The following is a 15,934-nucleotide window of genomic DNA, read 5'->3' on the forward strand; positions in this document are numbered from 1 at the left end:
GGAGCCCGCGTCCAGCGTCCCCGAGTCCGAAGATGTGAGCGGAGGCCGGCAGAGCCCAGGCCTGCGCTCCCCGGGAGCCCGCGTCCAGCGTCCCCGAGTCCGAAGATGTGAGCGGAGGCCGGCAGAGCCCAGGCCTGCGCTCCCCCGGGAGCCCGCGTCCAGCGTCCCCAAGTCCACAGGAGCATTGACCTTACGTCAGTCGGCAAATAGCAAAAATGTGCCGTAGCGTGTTTCCAACGATTACTGGTGGAATCTGGATGAGAACCTGAAAGCCAAAGAACAGCATTTTTCTGTCTCGTGGTGAAACACGGGTGTTCCCTGGTAACGCGAGGCTCCTCTGTGTCCGTTCCAGTGATTTTTTCCTAACCTAAACACTAGTCTTTGTATCGATGAAGTTGGAATGTTGGGCTCCGCACCAGAAACTCCCGTTATTTATTCACGAGTGACTTGCACAGGACAGAGAAAGGCTTCTCCCGCCGCCCCGGATGGTAGATGTTGCGTCTGCGTCTCAGACTTTGCAGGGCCGCAGGCTTCTGTCCTCGCTTTTAGTTTCTGATGAACACAGAAACCCCTTTTCTGCACCAGCCTCATGCCTAGGACGGTTCTCCCCACGCATTGGAAGACGCAGAGCGCACGGGACGGTCAGGACAGCCCAGGCCACATGGTCCAGGAGGAAGACGGTAGCGGCTCCAGGCACACCCACCGTCACCCGTTTGCGTCCTGCGTGGCCTGAGCTGTTAAGGCGCAGGGAGCGCCGCTGGCTGGGGGTGGACGGCGGGCATCCCCCCGCCCATGGCCGAAGTCCCAGCTGGGCCCAGGGCCAGCCTTGCACACAGGCTTTCTGTGACGGCTGTGGGGCCGCAGGGCTCCCCGATATGCCCAGGGCCTGGGGGAAGACTTCGCCCCGAGGTAAGACTGAGACGCTGGTAAGTGAGATGAGACAGTCTCAGGAGGGTCATCTGGCCTCCTCCCCGTCCCGCTGTCCACACGGGAACGCAGTCCCGACTGAGCCCTGACAGACCCCAGGGAAGGGTCTAGAGCACCCCTTCCCAACGGAGGACGCGGGACAGCACAATGGTCCACAGCCCTGCAGGGAGCCCCAGCACAGAAGAGGCACAAGCGTGTCTGTGGCACTGACGTGTCACGGACAGAAGCCAGCAGGGAGCGAAGGTCTGGGGCGTTCCCTTAGGGGACCCGCAAGGAAGCTGGGCTGAGCCAGGCCGGGAGCACGGGAGCCACAGCAGCTCATCATGGCGTGGACCTGCACGTCCTTCCGAGGCCGTCTGGGAGCGGCGTGTGCTTGGGTGCTCGCAGGCGGGTGCAGGGGCCGCTGCTCCTGCTGGCTCCAGGCTCTCCGCTGGACACCGCACCCACTGGGTCTGTCCTGCTGGAGGGGCCCGGGGCCCACGCCGTCGCCAAGTGGCTGCTGCTGCTGACGGCAAGGTTCTGGGAGGCGGCCGTTTGCTTCGGAGTTCATCCTTTTTCTGTTTCTTTTTTAAGATTTTATTTATCAGAAAGAGACCGCTGGCAAGGGGGTGCTAGAGGGAGAAGCAGGCGCCCCACAGAGCAGAGAGCCCGATGCGGGACCTGATTCCACGACCCTGGGGATCACGGTCCGAGCGGGAAGTAGACGCCCAACTGACAGAGCCACCCAGGTGCCCGCAGAGTTCATCCTCCCCAGCACGCTCTAGGAGCTCGCACTGAAAACGCCACAGAACTCCTTCCCCAGGGAACCGGACTCAGTCCTTGAGGTGGCAGCGGCGGCATTCGGTACCTGTTCCCCGAAGCCCCTCCCCGACTCACTGCAAGGCTGCGTCCATTCTGGGCTCCGGCCAGTCTCTTTGCTCTGCCGTCGTGGATCTCAGGCTTTGATTGTTACTTGAGCGTCTGCTGTGTGCGGGCCTGTGCCACGGGGTGGCCCGGGGCCAGACACTAGGCCGGCTTCAGGTGGCCGCTGCTCCCAGAATCCCTCCCCTGGCGTGTCAGGGAGGCGGCACCTGCCCCGCAGCTGCCCGCCCGCGGGATACGGGAAGCCTGAAAGCCCAGAGAGGAGCGTGCCAAGGGCCTCCCAGCGGGAGACGTGCGTCCAGACACCTCGACGCCCTCGTGCCTGCCCGCAGCGGTGAAGCGGGTCCAGCCAGAACTATCGACCTCACCTTGTCGCTCTGCACGAAACGTGTGTCTGGAAGGGAGTCTGGTTGGTCTGTCTGCCCACCGCAGTGATGGGTTTGTTCGAAGGGCAGGGTGGCAAGGCCTTCCTTCAGCCACCGGCCAGCAAGTCATTCCTGCACAGATCTGCGAAGGAGCTGATCCCTGTCCACAGCCGGAGAGACGGGACAGTTTGCTCTGTGTTGCTGTGTGGGGCTGAGAGCCAAGCGATGCGCATGGACAGCGGTAGCCGCAGTGCCCAGCAGGGAGCTTCGTCTGCAAACTCCTAGTGGTCTGCCGGCTGCGGACCGAGAGGGCACATTCTGCCCGGACGGCCTCCCCCGTGCTGGAGGAGGCCCCGCAGAGTGAGGGGAGCAGCCCGGGCACGTCCCAGTGTGGCGCTCAATGTACCCTCGTATCTAGCACTGCTAACACTTCCCGACACAGCAGCCCGTCAGCCTCCTCAGCCTCTGGCTCCCCTGGCCGCCAGCCCACGCGTCCCTGGAAGGGAGGAAGCCTCCGATGGCCAGAGCCCCCAGGGCTTAGATGAAGTCATTCGTGTCCACCCACGACTGGCAAACAGCCCCGGGCCGGAAGCACTACTGTTAGTGCAAGTAACCGCGAGAGGCTGGCGTGAGTTCTGAGGGTGACCAAGCAGGAAGGGGAGACGGGTTCTGGCATCCCCGAGGGACTGGCACTTGGAGGGGTTCCTGCGGGTTCCTTTGGGTGGTACTTTGGCTCCGGGCGACCTGCTGCCCGCGCAAACGTTTGTCCAAGAAATCCTGGTGCGGCTGGGGGCCTGGCGTATTCCGAGTGGAGGCCCAGGGCACACCGCAGCCCCCCGGGACCCAGCTGTGCTCGGTGGAGGAGCTTCTGGTTTTAGACGCCCCTGGTGGGAGCTCAGGGGGCTTCTGTGTGGTCCCGGTGTGTAGCCAGGCGCCCAGGGCCAGCAGGACACTCTACGCCTCTGCCCGCCTGCCCGACCTTCCCTTCCTCGTGTCCCAGGACGCTGCCCAGAGCCCCTGGGCATTGGCTTCACACCACAGCTGCGGCGGGGACGGAAGTCAGAGCCTCGGCCAGCACAGGTCTCCCTACCGTCAGCCGTGAACGGAGTCCGGCAAGGCTGAAGGGTTAGCCGAGGGGACGACACATAGGGTCGCCGCTGCGAGGCCTGTGTGCGGATGTCCGTGTCGCATGTTAGGACAGGCGTCGGGGAAGAGCAGGTCCGAGTCCCTGTCGTGGCACTGGCTCGCTCGGGTGGCTGATCCTCTCTGACTCTGCTCTGTGGGTTGGTTTTCCTTCCTTCACGAGACTCTTGTGAGCCCAAGAGGTGACGGGCTGGGTGCCTGGGCCAGGACGGGGCAGCACTGTCCTCCGTGCCTTGTACAGTCTCCGTGATGGCGAAGCTGGCACTCAGGAGTGCTTCCTGTGTCCCAGGCATGGCCTCAGGTCCGATGTGTCCCTGCTGGCTGGGCCAGGTCACAGGCGTGGTCCCAGGTCCGGCATGTCCCCTGCTGGCCGGGCTGGGTCACCAGCGCGTTCCCAGGTCAGATGTGTCCCCTGCTGGCCGGGCCGGGTCACACAGCATCTCTCACTGTCTCCATGGGGCATGGCGGCAGATGAGCTATGGTCTTCTCCATGACCCGGTGAGCAAAAACCAGGAAGGCCTGCAGCGTCCTTAGAGAAAACGCCGGGCACCTGAGGGCAGTGCCATCTGCCTGTGAGTTCTTGGATGTTTAGAGAAACGTTACAAAACCACACAGAGACCCAAAGTCCTAGTGCCCCTCCGACGGCAGGTGAAGCCTGTTGTGTTAACGAGGACCTCCTCTCGGCGTAGAGGACAGCGACATGCTGTGTCACGACTCTGTCCCAGCCGTGACTCTGCCGCCTGCCGCGTGTGTGCGGCGCTGGCCAACAGCCTACACGCCCTCCCCGAGCCAGCTGCCTTCAGGAAGCCGCGGACATCCTGCGGGAACATCAGCATGCTGAGTGCCGTGCGCTCCTGGCCCTGCCCACGGTCCGCTTGGGGGAGGGTCCACTGTGGTCAGAGCGCAAATGGTGGGGTCAGCCCAAGAGGGACCCTGAGAGGCAGTAGAGCCGGGGGGACGGGCAGCAGGAAAACCAACCTGTGTGAGGTGGGGACAGCCATCGTTCTGGGGACAGAGCCTCCAGCAGGAGCGGAAGGGGGGCCGGCGGGCCGGCGGCATCACACGCCTGCAGAGCCACGTGGTCCCTTAGCCTTGGTGGGCAGGAGGGAGTGGGCAGGCCTGGAGGGCACCCCTGGGGACATGTCAGGCCAGGACGTGGCTCCGGCCACAGGCAGTGGGAACCCAGACAGAGGATGAACGTGGTGGCATTTTCAGGGAGTTTCAGCAGGACTTTAGGGCCGTGTGGACATTTTTTGTACAAAGAAATGGAACAGGAAGCCCCTGGGCCATGTGTGGCTGCTGCACAGAGCTGTGGGCGCAGGGCCAGGGACTGCCTGGAGGAGGTGTCCTTGGGCCCGAGGTGGTGCTGAGGCTTCCGCAGGAAACATCCAACAACGATGGTGGGGCCCCGCAGCGGCCAAGGATCCAACCCAGCAGGGCCTCATGCAACAGCCAGCCCACGGGGAGGTGAGCCAGCGCTCCGGGAGCCCCCAACCAGAGTGGGGACCCCGGGTCCTATCTGAGCGCCCGAGAGGTCACAAGGCCCAGAGCAGGCCCGGCGGAGATCACAGGGCATCCGGGAGCCTCAGCTCGGCTCTGCGTGGACGACGGGGGGAAGGTGGGAGCAGGAGCGGGGATGTGGGGAGAGGCAGGGCAGTTCGCCCCGGCTGGGTTCTACCAGGTGTCGGGGGCCCCTCCGTCTCCACGTGGCTCCTGCTGACCATGGCCTGGCTCTTTGCTCGCCCTGGGCTTACGTACTGCTCCCGGCACCTTTCTCACTCTCGGCGTCTTTACGAATGGCTCTGGCGAGTGCTGAGACGGTGGGAGACTGGGTGGGAGACTGGCGCTTGGGTTGGGGCCGGGTCAGGACCGCGGGCAGCTGGCATCCTGTAGGGCAGGTAGGCAGCTTGATAGAGACTGGGCGGGTGGCCGTCCCTGGGAAGACTGTGGACGGCCCTGGTGTCCCGAGCTTCCTTGGCGCTGGAATGTAGCAGGTGCACTGGCTAGGCGGTGTCCCCGCCACACAGGAGTCCAGCAGGTGACGCACGGTGGTTCTGCTCCAGGCGTTGAATCCATGCATAGTGAAAGGGTCCTGGGCCGAAGGACTGTGGGATGCAGTGCCTGCTGCAGACAGCGGCGGGAGCCCGCAGTGACCGACGGGAAGGGCATCTGTCCGACCGGCGGCACCCAGTACCTCTGGGACCCGAGAGGCACAGCGGCGTCTGTGCGGGGGGCGAGGACACAGCCTTCCCTGCGAGCTGCATGGCCTTCTGTGCCCTCTGGGTGCCAGCTCCGGGCTGTGCACCTTCTTCGTGAGAGGGAGAAGCCGATGGAGGGTCGCACTTCCCTCGGGGAGTCCCGGCAACTGGAGCCGGAGCCCAGGCAGCTGGAGGACCAGCCCTGTCCTCGCCTGCTCCTCTTCCTGAATGAAATGATTTCAGACGGGACGTATTTTTTCAAACTTATACTTAACATAGTATTTAAAAAGCTTTGAAGATTTTAATCATTCCTGTCTGGCAATTCCCCGCTAGTTATTTTTATACTAAATCGTTCTTAGTGACTTTGGTAAGTTTTTAAGCGGGTCTTGTCAAGAGGTTTTGAAATACCGTCTCTGCTCTTTCTGCCTCTGATTCCTGGTGCTCCCATCGGAGCCCAGTGCTAAACTCCGTCACCGTGACCGTTCCCTTCGCGAGAACCTCTGCTCGTCCTTGTTGGTGGGTTGGGGTCGGTTGGACGTGTCACACGCACTGCGGCTCGGCTCCGAGAGCACAGCAGGGCGGTGGGATGACCGAATGAGGGGCAGAGTCCGCCGTGGGCCGGAGGTCACCCCCACCGTGGTAGCGGCCTCACGCGCGTTCTGAGCGTGTGGGTGTTTTCCGTGTGGCCACAGAGAAGCCACGCGGGATGCTGGGGCGGTTCTGAGCTCTCTCTCGTCTCTTCCAGTGTTCTGGGACCAGCCGTGACCTTCAGAGTGAGCGCCAGTGTCCGGAACCTGACGGCGGCAGACGTGGAGCAGGCTACAGGTAAGGCCGTGTCGACACAGCCCCGCGTGGACATGCACACCGGGTGGAGGAAACGCACAGTCTCCCCGGCACCCCACCATCTAACGGGCAGATGGGCGGCCGGGGCGGCAGGCACGGCTGGGGCCTCGTGGTCGTCATGAGGCCCGCCCGCTGCCGGCGGAGGACGGGGACCACACGGCTCCCTCGGAGACAGAGGCTTGTGCCTGGCGAGCAAGGGTCTCGGGCCTGCGGCAGCCCCCAGCCCCTGAGTGGACAAAATGACCACCTGTCGCTCCTGGCGTCCCTGGCGTCCTGGGCAGTGTGTGCTTCTGTCTGTCAGAGGCCAAGATGGTGCCAGAGGGAGCGTTGAACAGAAACAGGAATGGTCACAGCTCTGCTTCTAGAGCCCCGGGGACTCCTGCTGGCCTGGCTGGAGACCTGGAGCCTCTCCCTGCCAGCGCGGTTTGCCCGGGCTGGGGCGTGGCTCCCGTGCTCAGCCCGTGGGATGAGCCTCTGGTCTGCCATTTTCGTTGTTGCTAAGTGTTACCCGTGGGGTATCTTGGTGCCGATAGTAACTCTTCCTGGAAGTGCGGACTTGGAGTCCAGTAATTTTGGCTGCGGGTGAATCCCTTACAACATCGTACCTCCAGCAAGCTGACCGGTTCCTGCTCTGAGGAGAGTCCCAGGCTTCATGCCAGTGCCTTGTGTCACGGTGAGGCCAGAGTGCCTGGTGTAACTGGGCAAAGCTGGGCCGTGTGTCCCCCAGCCCGGAGGCCCCAGCAGGGCCTACAGACTCGGTCACTGCGCTCTCCTCTGGAAACAGGACAGGACGGTGTCGGTGGCCCAGACCGCCCTCCTCCCCTGCCGCGCCCACTCTCCCATCCAGCTGCTCTGCACAAGGGGCAATCGGCCGTATTCCAGCCCCAGTCAGGTACAGCGTTTTCCAGGCGGAGCCGTCCCAGCTGTTCTCCAAGTGGCCATTCATCCCAGGGCTGGGAAGGAACATTTTCCAGGTGGGGTCTGCTGCGACAGAGGGCAGCTGCGTCTCGGGGACAGTCCGCAGCGCACACTCACCGACCGTGAGTCAGTGAAACAGAGAGACCTTCGCTTCTTTCCTTGCTCCCTCGGGAAAACGAGGTCCATCACCCCAAATCCAGCTTCTTGGGCATTTTAACGTGTTCGTGTTGTTACCAAAGTTCCGTATGCCAAGGGGGGGCCGCCGACAGGTGGACGTTTGGGTGTCCCGGCCCCCACCTTCTGGAGACCTGGCTTTGCGGCACAACAGCCTTGCGAGCTCAGAGCGGTACGAGCCGAGGGTGCCAACGGCGACACACGGGCACAGTTCCAGAAAATTAGTTCTTCTATGTTGTGAGTCGTTTCAGGCTATTCTGGATGCACTTGAGGCTGTGCAGGAAAGAGAGGACGAAAAATAACTTCGTGACTATTAGGGTTCAGCGGTCGCACGCTGCCCCGCTCCGCGTACGGGGCTGCGAGGGCGCTGGGGCCAGGAGGGACATGAAGTCACCGCGCGTGTTCAGGGAAAGGAACTCTTTGTGGTTTCCTGTTTCCCGGCGACATGGAGGCCTTGTCGCAAGCTACCGAGTGGTCCGATCCAGGAGGCCCTGCTCAAGGGTGGGGGTGCCGTGGGTGCCGGGCACCTGCTGGGGTCACTTCCTGCAGACCCCGTCACTGCGGTGCGCTCCCTCGGGGCCTGCTGGCACGTTCGAGGCCCTCGTGGGTTCCTGACTAGTGAAGGGGACACAGCCCACTGATGGGCTTCAAAGGGCTTTGCTCGCTGACCTCACGCACATGGTACAAAACCTCACGACCAGGCTTGCCGTGAACACCGCGTTGGTTCTAACCAGACGTCCGGTGTGCCCGTCGAGATGGCTGCGTGCCGCCCCTTCTCCTCTTTTGGAGCCACTTCCTCATGTCCCGTGATTCTTTCCTTGACGTCCTTCTGAATGCACGACCTCGCGTGGACACAAGGCACCAGTGAATGTGGGAAGTGAGCGGGCATGACAAGTAGGAGCTTTTGTGTCCCCGGGTGTGGAGAAGCCGCTGGCGGGATGTGTTACTGGTGAGCGTTCCCTGCCCGGGCTCACAGTCCTACCTGCACACGCGGCAGGGTGCCACGGCCGGACGTCTGGTTCCTGTCCGTCCTGCTGGCCGCGGCCTCTGATCGAATCGGGCAGGACGGAGAAGTTCTTCCTACTTCACTTCCTTGGTATTCCTTGGTATATTCTTGAGTAGCATGTTTCTAGTCCATTTTTGCATTTCTCCTTTCGGAGAGCATACAGCAGCGTCATCTTTTAGAAAGCACGCTTGCCGTCCCCTGTGCAGCTGCCCCCACACCAAACCCCAAACCCTGGGCTCCCGCAACTCACTGCGGGGTGCGCCCTTGTATGTGGCCCTGCCCCCGAGATCACCTGTTCCCGCGTGGACCACCCTCTCCTGGTGCCCGAGCGCTGGGTTTTCAGGGCCGGGCTTCTGCCGGGTGGCGGCTCGACTCGCTCGCTGACCGTGTCGCTGCTGGCTGGCTGTATTGGCGGCGGTCTCCCTCTGGCCTTCGGGTCAGCCCGCTCACTCTTGTCCAAACAGAACCTCTAAGGCTTGCCCTTTGGGCACCATTCTTCCTGTCATCTTGCTGGGGAGGCAGCTCGTGCCATTTCAAACATCTCCTTATTCAAGGACGTGCTGACTTTCCCCGAGTCCTGTGGCTGCAGCCTGGCTCATTACTCCTTTACCTGTCCAGCGTCTGTAGGAGTTGGCGCGTGTCCTCTCTGCTGTGTTGCTTCCTGCTTGTGGTTTATGCAGGGTCTGCACGCAGGAGAGCGAGGCTGTTCCTTCTGGACGCCGTCCTGGATGCCCACGTGGGGCTCATCCCTGGACCCCGAGGCCTCGAGGGCGGGTTTCGGGGGTTGGAACGCAAACTGCAGAGAGAGGTGGGCACAGCTGTGCTCCGTACACATGACGTTTGACCCCAGAGCCCCCGCGACAGGGCATGCTGCCCGGCCTCCTGGAGTCTGCGTCAAGCGGGCAGCCGTGTTCATTTCGGGAAGCATAACTGAGTCCAGCCGGGCTCTATGAGACGAGCCCGTCCGGGACACACACGTGGTCCAGCCGTCCGAGCTGCCGCTCTCGCATGAACGTCAGTGCTTCCGGCTTCCTCAGGTTCTCTGCCGGGCTCGGCACTGCGCAGGCCGTGGGCTGACGTCGGCACCGGGGGACAGCCGCCTGCCTGCGGAGCCTAGCCGGTCTTTCAGAGACATAACCCTGCGGGTCCCTCTCCAGATAAGTCTGTACAGAGTGGCTGGCCTTGGGAGGGTCTTAGGTAGGCTGGAAGGGGAGGGGAGGTTGGTCACAGGAGAGCCGGCCAGCAGAAAGGCCGAGGCACAGAGTCCCCGGGGACAGAGGGTCCTGGGGACAGAGGGTGGGCACGGGCTGGGTGCTGGAATCCAAAATCAGTCCCAAATCAGGCTTTGCGTGTGGGATTGTGTCTTCGGTGTCTGCACGGAGCTCTCAGGCTTGGCCTTCCTCTGGCTGAGGGAATCCGCTTGCCTTCCTGGGGTCCCCACAGCCACGCCTACGACAGGAATCTGAACCCTGGAGGCCTCCCGGTCTGGGCAGGGGGAGGGGAGACCCCGCTGCGGCACGAGTGGCACACTCCCACCGTGTCCGTCCACCTTGGGCCGCCCGCTGGGGGACACGCCTCTGGAGCCAGCAAGCGTCCAGGGGGCTGTGTGTGTGTGTGTGTCACGGCCACATGTGGCCCAGAACCTGCCTGTGGACACTGCTTTCTGACTCAGGGTGAGACAGCCTGGTGGACCCCGTGTGGAAAGAAGTTGTCCTTTTTGGGGGAAAAATAAGCAGGGTGCCCTGGATATGTTAGAAAGGGCCCACTTGGTAGGAAGTTTGTGTTCGTGTGTGGGGGAACGAGGCACCTGTGAGAAATGAATAGAGTTGCAGAGTCACGATGTCCCGCACACTTCCCTGAAATGTAGAGTCAGAGCGTCAGATGCAGGCCGGTGTCGCTCTTGGAGCTCTCACCACCCAGATGGGGAGGCTCCGGCCAGAGCAGCCAGTGGGCTGTGCGGTGAGGGGGCAGAGCTGGGTGCTCCCGGCGGGGCGGGGGCGCACTGACCCACCCACGGCAGGAGGGCGGGCACGGGCTCGGCGGTCATTTCCAGCCGAGCTGGCCGCCGCCTGCACACCAGCCTTGCTGAGGGTCCGGTGTGTGGCCCGGGTGCTGGTTCTGCTGTTGGCCCAGTGGCTTTGGACAGTGCCAGGTGGAGGGGTCACCAGGCGTGGCCAGCCTGTAGGGCCCCAGTGGATGGGCAAGGGCCTGCCCAAGAGGTCAGTAGGGAGCGTGCGGGCAGTGGATGGCACGGGAGGGCGAGGTGGCTGCCTCAGCATCCACCAGGCCTGTGGAACACCAGAACAAGGCCCGCGGGGAAGCTGCCCCGGGCAGGAGACAAAGGCATGGAAGCAAGAACGGAGGATACGGGTGTCCCGCGCGGGCCAGGGTGGCCGGTCGGAGGTCGGAGGCCGGAGACAGTGGGTTCAGCGTGAAGTGGAGCTCAGGACGGTCGCTGTGGCTTGTCCTCCAGTCCCACCACTCGGTGTCCTGCGCCCGTGATGGCTTGCGACGGGAGAGCTGAGCTTGTCTGACGGGACTGAGATGACACTTCAAAAGCAAAGGGTAGAAAGAGGCCTCGGACCCTTTGAACATCCTGAGAAACCTTCGTCCTGTGCAGACCAGAGACCACGAAATCATCCCCTTCGAGGCATCAGTGTGGTTAGCAGAGGCAGGCTCTGTCTCTAGAGTAGAATCAGCTCTGACACGCTTGGCTGTAACGTGCGTTTCTCACTCTGGGGACAAGAGGAGCTCTGTCCGGTCAGGGCCGCTGTCCTCGCTCCTGCCGGGCAGAAAGCCAGGGTGGGTTGGGAGGTGTCGTCCGGAGCTGCCCCAGCAGCCCAGCGGCGGGATGCACGGGGGGTACAAAGACACGGTTCCAGCAACTGAAGTAAACAAGTCTGCTGCCGGCCGGCACACACTGCCTTTGGGGGACATTCTGCATTGTGGAGACGTCAGGAACTTCGTGCCGGGAGGTTTGGGCACACGCTCCTCTCCGCACTGTGGCGGTGGTGACCTTCGCTTCTGCCCGTCGTCCTGCCGTCCGCTCTAAGCGGGGCGTGCAGCCTCCCTCCTGCCGCTGACAGCGTCCGTCACTCTGTGCTCCCCGGGACCCAGGGGTCCCGCGAGCCACTGTTCCTCAGGCTTCCAGGGGCTCGGCAGCTTCTGTCGGGGGCTGGAAGGGAACCAGAGCCCCACCCCTTCCGCACCCACTGGAAGGGCCTCGACCACCAGCCTGCCAGGTGGTCCTCCCGTCTGCTCCTGCCGCGGGCAAGATGTATCTGGTGGGGGATTTCTGAGGCTGGAGGGTCGGCTGTGCCATGCAGGCCACGGGTCCTGAGCTGTCCGTCTCGCTCTGCTGCTGACCGAGCTGCTGACCACGGTGCCCAGTCCGGCCTTGGCCTTCGCATGGCAGGTGGAAGTTGTCTAGTTTCATCAGCACGCGGGCTGTACGTGCGCACCGGCGTCTCGTGAGGAACGCTGTGGTGGAATCAGTGCTTTCTCCCATCTCTACGACGGGACACAGACCCCTCCAGGTGGGCTGGACACGGGGCCAGAGAAGCTGCCTGTCGCCGGGAGTGGGGTCCTGAGGCACAGTGCCCTGGCCCAGGTGCGCTCGGTCGCCACCAGGCTGTGGGGACTTGGAGAGCCTTACCTTCCAGGTCCGTGTCCGTGAGACGGGGGCGGCCCCGCTTCAGCGGCTCTGACTGCTGACGGCTCCCGGCACGGCCCTCTGCTGCGGACGCTGCTTTCCCACCGTGGGTGTTGGAGCCCAGCAGCCGCTCCCAGGACGTGACCGACGTGTGTCATCGCAGATGGTCGCGACTGCCCGCACACGAGCAGTTGATTGCGAGTCTGCCTCATGTGAGCTGTGTGCGGCCGGTCAGCTCTCCGAGCACAGCCCTCTCTTGACGACCGATGTCCCACCGTGTCCCTCACTGCCCACAGCTCTTTGTGTTTCCCCAAAGAAAATCCTCATCCAGATCAGCATCTGGGGGAGCCCGTGTCGGTGGGCCTTTACTTCAAGTGAGTGGAGAAGCGACCAGCATGGCATGACCGGACACACTGCACCGTGTGTCGGCCACGGAGCCGGCCGGACCGGCTAGGGAAGGGAGGTCGCCGCCTCGGAGACGGCCGTGCGGGTCTGAGTGGTGTGAGGGGGCACAGGTGCCTGGGTCCGCCCTCGGCCCACAGCTTTAATAGGCTCCACCGGCAGGAGACAGGGTGCAGGGCGAGGGAAACAGGAAAGGGGGCGGCCCGAGCACCTGGAAGCTGCTTCAGGGGTTGGGGAGGTGATTTGTGTGGGTCAAGGTGCCCCTGGAATGTGACGTGCAGCTCGGGGCTGCTGGGGGCTGGTCGCTGTCTGTTCAGGCATGCCCCGGCTGGAAGCTCAGGTTGCAGACAGGGCGGCGTGACAGCTCGGGTGGTGTCTCTCTTCTGGCCGCGTGGGTTTCTCACGTCTTCGCGTGAGACTGTTAGCTCGTGCCTACACAGGAGGTGTCTTGTTTGGAAAATGTGGGGCTACCGGAGGCTTGTAAGGACATTGTTCAAGACAGGCTCCCAGGTGAGGAGACGGGCAGGGGTCTGGGTGTTCCCCTGCCTGCGTGCAGGGAGCGGCTCGTGGGACCTGCCGTCTAGGCACAAGCGTCCCAGCTCAGCTCCATCAGCCACTGCGCAGGCCTGGGCCTCCAGCAGGCCATCTCCAGCGCGTCAGAAGCTCCCAAACCGCAGTCCCCATGGCAACAGGGGACAGCGGAGCAGAGGTGGCACTAGTTCAGGGTGGGCTGCCCGTCCACGCCTGGCCCCAGCACGCCTGCGCCCGATTCCCCACAAGTCCCCGGCGTGCCCGCATCGAGGCTTCGCAGCAGCTGGGTGTACGGCCTCCTCGTGGCCCCTCCGGGTCCAGTCTCTCCCTGCGCAGCCCTCAGTGCCTGTCCCTCAGTGACTCCCGGTGGGGCCCACCACAGGAGGGCCTCTTGGTGCAGGTGGCCGTCCCCACCAGCACACAGGGGCACTCAGCCCATGGATTGCCCCTGTGTTTGCTTCAGGAGGCTCAGTGGTAGGTGTGTTTCCTGCACGGCGGGCGTGTGGCACACGGGCCCCTCCAGCTGCAGAACCCATCGGCACATGCCTGCCATGCAGGGTGCTCGGGCTGGCAAACTGTCACCGGCCGGCCCCCGGCAGCTCCTACAGATGCCGGGACTCAGACTCGGGAGAGGACCTCTTGCTGGAAGTGCAGAGGGTCCGGAAGGTGTGAGAGCCCAGAGCTGCCTGGGGCGGGGGGGGAACAGGCCCTGACATTTGGGACCAGCCTGAGTCTCTGGCACTTGGGTGAGAAGTCCTTCTGCCCGAGATGTGTCCCCGACCGATGGTGCCGGCCAGCACCCCCGCAGAGGCTGACTCCGTGCCCGTGGGGCGTGTTCCCGTTCATCAGCCACCTCGTCTTCCTGCCTGGGACGCTCGCTTCTGAGGGCTCTTGCTTGAAAACGAACCCGGGAGTCGATGCAGCAAGGCTGGCACCCACACGGGCCCTGGGACACCTCCCCCCAGGAAGACATGGTGACGTGTGGCAGGGCACCTTGCCCACCTGCTGTGACGGGCACGGAGGTTGTGGGCCATCAGCAGGTCAGCCATGGGGACAGAAAGGGCTCAGCTGGGGGACGTGGGACCCCTCCACGGTGGAGGTCTCCGGTGGAGCCGAGGGCGGTGCGGCTTCCTTACCTCAGCCTGGTGCGTCCGCGTGGGTGTTTGGCTGTAGGGGACCGTCAGGTGTGAGCCGGGGAGAGCCCGTTCCGGGGCCCTCAGCTCCGGCCGCTCTCCTGTGACGTGGCGGCTGGGAGGGAGGACCATGAGGGACGGGGACGTGGGTCCTGAGCCTGGGTCCCTGTCCCTGTTCTCTCCTGCTCCGAGACTTTGGGCGGTCGTTGGGTCTTGGCAAGCCCTGGGCTCCTTCGTGGTCAGGTACGGGGCCAGCAATTACACGGCGAGGTTGCGGCAGCAGCAAACGAGTTCGGACAGATTCGGTGGGAGACGCGATTCAAGCTGAAGGGCTTGTTAGTTGCTGTTGTCTTTGTGTGGCTGGACGCATAGAGGCCGAGACGTTGTGCCCGCAGGTGGTGACACAGCGTCATCCACGGGCGTTGTCCTTTAGGCCAGGGGCTGACAGCGGTGTCTCGTGGTGCGGGACGTCCACGGCATACGGTGTAAAGAAGGCGGCAGCGTGCTGACCGGGTCAGACGCCCCGGTGGTGCGCCAGAACATGCAACCGCAGCTCTTCCCGCCACGGGTGGGGGACGCGTGGGCCACCGTGGCTCCCTGGACGTCTACGTGAGGGCGGGGAGAAGGAAGGAAGCCTGGGCAGCCGACGGTCAGCAGCGGCTCGCGGCGTTCACATGGCAGAAGGGCAGCGTGGGAGGGAGGCCCACCTCGGCGCCGGCGCCGCCCCTGCGTGGACACGTCTGTACGGTGATGCCGGCTGCACGTAACGCGGTTTGCGCTGGGTCGGCCTGTCGTCCGAAGCCCCGGAGAGAAGCAGGAAAGCACAGGAGCCCGTCCTAAGCAGGTGCGTTGCTACGACCCCTCCTGGGCCCGGAGCGGCGGGTCGGGACGCCCCCCCGACCTCACAGCCACGCTGATGTCACCAGGGAACCCGCGTCCCGCCCAGCTGACGCATGCTGGAGGAGACCGTCTAGGATGAAGCTGGGCTCCACCCGGTTGGGCGGTGGTGACCGGAGCTGAGCCTTCACTGTCAAGAGTCCCCACATCCCGAGTTTCTTGACTTTTGGACCCTTTCCTCCTGGGCCCGGCCGTCGCCACCAGCGGACGCTTCCCTGCGGGGGTGGGGTTTCCCTTCTCTGGGCCAGAGAGGGGCAGCAGAGACGCCCTGTGCTGGGCTTCTGATGGTTGCGGGGACCTGGGCCGAGGGGCGGGCCCACATGGACAGCACCGGAGCAGCCCGTGTGCCCCCGCCCCACCAGGACCGCCGCCTTCCTGCTCTCTTGGACCCCAGCATTGCAGGGAAGGCAGGGGAGCCAGAGCCCAGGGCCACTTGCTGCGCAGAGGCCTTCTGTCCAGCAAAGCCCTGCCGGCATCACCCCTGCCCACACCCCTACACACCGGCTGCCTGCCCCGTCCTGCCCTCACACCTAAGCCCTGACCATCCTCCCTCGTCTGGGGACAGCTTACGGCGCTGATGCTCGTGGCTCTTCGGGGCTCCAGCCCTTGCCCAGTGCTGGCCTGTCCCTGCCCCATGAGCCACGCCCTGCCTCACCCCTTTTCATGGGTGGCCAGCTGCGGCCCTCGGCCCCCCAGCCTCCTGGCCCTCAGCCACGTCATCTCCTCTGTGGTTGCCTCAGCTCTCGACTGTGGCTTTTCCCAGAGAACATTTGCAGACTCCAGTTCTAGGACAGGGGTTCGTAGGGTCCCAGCTTGTTACCTACTAGTTCTGCATGCTCTGGAGCGGGGCCCAGCAGAGCTCGGGCCCTCCCGCCGGGCGGGGT

General features: G+C 63.9%; 1 protein-coding gene across 1 annotated transcript in view; it reads left to right on the forward strand.

The window, feature by feature from the left end:
* Positions 1–15,934, forward strand: part of PTPRN2 (protein tyrosine phosphatase receptor type N2) — a 606,978-nt gene that overhangs the window by 242,387 nt on the left and 348,657 nt on the right. The window contains exon 8 of the mRNA XM_059395999.1: positions 6,240–6,319. Coding sequence (XP_059251982.1) covers positions 6,240–6,319 — 80 coding nt within the window. The remainder of the gene's footprint in view (positions 1–6,239; positions 6,320–15,934) is intronic.

This window comes from Mustela nigripes, chromosome 4 (genome assembly GCF_022355385.1).
Source record: "Mustela nigripes isolate SB6536 chromosome 4, MUSNIG.SB6536, whole genome shotgun sequence".
Lineage (NCBI taxonomy): Eukaryota > Metazoa > Chordata > Mammalia > Carnivora > Mustelidae > Mustela > Mustela nigripes.